A 2,235-nucleotide genomic window follows, 5' to 3' on the forward strand; every position below is an offset into this window, starting at 1 on the left:
GCTCCTGTTGCTCACTCCCAGGCTGCTGTGAAACACGGGCCCCACCCCAGAATTTCTGATTCGTGGCGGAGAACGCGCATCTTCACAAGTCCCCAAGGATGCGCTACTCTGGTCTAGGACGCCCTTTGAGGACCCGGTGCTGGGCTATACCTCTGAACCCCCTCACTCCGCCCTTCGCCCCGCCCACTCCCTCTGCACCCACTAGCCCCCACTCCACCCCCTCTCTCCACCGCCCCCCGCCGCGCCCCTTCTCCTCGGACCTGAGCGGCAGGTGGGTCTGGTCCTCCTGCTAGAGCTGCAGAGAGGAAGCTGGGCTCCAGCGCTGGGTCACCACCCAGACCAAGCTCCCTTTGCAGACACGCGGTTCCGTCGCCTCTTGGAGCCCAGATTTGGGTGTCCGGCTGTCCTGTGCGCTGCTCTCCTTGCAAAACCAATGAGAAAGCAGCGGTGCCTGAGGTCTGCAGACCAGTCCAGTGTAGCTCAGAGGCCGTGGCCCAAAGCTCTCTGGCTGACTCTCGGAAGCCATCCACCTCCTGTAGGCCGGGCCTGTGCTACCTCAGCAGGGATGCGGTCATCATTGGACTTTTCTAGATTTGGAACAACTTTTAACCAGGTTGGGACAAATCTAAGAACATTGAATTACCTGGCTGAAAAGAGACCCCCCAGGAGTCCCCTTTAGACCAAGGATGTCCCTCGGGTGGGCGGTGTCATCAGCCCTGACCAGCTCTGCGGTCACTCCATCCTTGAAGGCCAGGGATGTCCTGCCCTAACGGCCTCCACTCCCTCTTCAGAGCGTGTTCAGCCAAGAGGACGTGGCTGCCCTGCCCCTCGGCCCCTCGCCTCCTGGTGGGACAATCAGGACAGGAACATGGAGCCTCTGGGGTCTCCTTCCCAGCCACGAGCGGGACTGGCACCTTCCTGCCATGCCACATCTCACCCCTCAGGAAATCATGGGTTCTGTCTGTAAACTAGGCCACAGCCACCCATTTCTCTCCTCCTCAGCCGCTGCTTCTGCTTGGCGTCAGACAGCGGCAGCTATTGGCTGGACAGCATTGTTGCTTCCTCAAGTTCCCCGGCTGAGGCCCTTCCCTCCGCCTCTAAGTTGTTGCCCCGTGGTCCTGCGGGGATAAGACACATCCCAGCCCTGCACTCAGGGTGGAGCCCTCCCCGGGCAGCACCCTCCCACCACGTCCTGGCCCCCGAACCTCCTCAACCACACCCACTCTGATCCCAAGATTTGCAGTCCTGCCCCACGACTTTTGCACAGGATGCCTCTGCCGGGGAGGTCCCCCCATGACTCCACGCCTCATCTCCTTCAGGTGGCTGCCCATGTCCCCTCTCGGGACGGCTTCTGAGGACCTGCCACATGCTCATCCCTCTCCACGATGCTGGGCTGGTGGGGTGAGAACGGAGGGGAGTGGGCTTTGTCACCGATGTGTCACAGCACCATGGGCAGGGCCTGCACATGTGGACTCATGGCTGAGGGCACCTAAGAGACACATCCTCACTTCGGGACCTGCTTGCGCCCAACTCCCTGCCCATTTGAGTCCCAATGTCTGAGGCTCCTTCCCAGGCTGTACTCGGGACCCCGGCCTGCAGAGACCCTCAGTGCGCACACCCAGCTGTGACAGAGAGTGGCCCAGGAGGGCAGGAGAACCAACCATGGGATTGTGATGTGGTGGCCTTCAGGGGGCCACGCCTGGCTGATCAGGGAGTGGAGCGCGAGGCCCTTGTACCACACAGACCTGGGTGCACAGCAGGTGCCAGGGACGGAGCCAGGCAGCCCTGGGCACCCTCTGGTTCCAGATTCAACAGCGAAGGTGAGGTGCATTCTTACCTTTCAGCCCAGTGCTTCCCAACTCTTCCGCGGCTCCAGGGCTCCCTAGAGGTGTCACCTCCCACCTGTGCAGAGGCACCTGTGGTGGCTGCCGGCCATGGTTGGCCTGGGGAGTGCTTAGCAGGTTGGAGACGCTGCAAGGCAATGCCCTGAGTCCAGACCTAGGATGAAATGGGTGGTCACGATCCATCTCACCACCCACCACCAGCACAGAGGCTGCCCACCAGGCCCTGTTAGCTGCAGCCCCCGACAGGTGACAGGGGGACATTCTGACTCAGTTGGGCAAACAAAAATGTTGCATTTTTTCCTCGTGTTCTGGAGTGTCTGCCTGCACAATGCTTACAACTCTTCAAAGTGTCTCTTCATGCCCTGGTGCCTCCGATGATCATGACAAGCCT

The 2,235-nt window shown here is 60.9% G+C and overlaps 1 protein-coding gene across 1 annotated transcript in view; it reads left to right on the forward strand.

Annotated features, from left to right (window-relative positions):
- Positions 1-2,235, forward strand: part of NKD2 (NKD inhibitor of WNT signaling pathway 2) — a 31,910-nt gene that overhangs the window by 7,953 nt on the left and 21,722 nt on the right. Inside the window, exons 4-7 of the mRNA XM_012556640.1 lie at positions 206-271; positions 792-846; positions 1,320-1,401; positions 1,761-1,820. Coding sequence (XP_012412094.1) covers positions 206-271; positions 792-846; positions 1,320-1,401; positions 1,761-1,820 — 263 coding nt within the window. The remainder of the gene's footprint in view (positions 1-205; positions 272-791; positions 847-1,319; positions 1,402-1,760; positions 1,821-2,235) is intronic.

This window comes from Trichechus manatus, unplaced genomic scaffold (assembly GCF_000243295.1).
Source record: "Trichechus manatus latirostris isolate Lorelei unplaced genomic scaffold, TriManLat1.0 scaffold00072, whole genome shotgun sequence".
NCBI classification, from domain to species: Eukaryota; Metazoa; Chordata; class Mammalia; order Sirenia; family Trichechidae; genus Trichechus; species Trichechus manatus.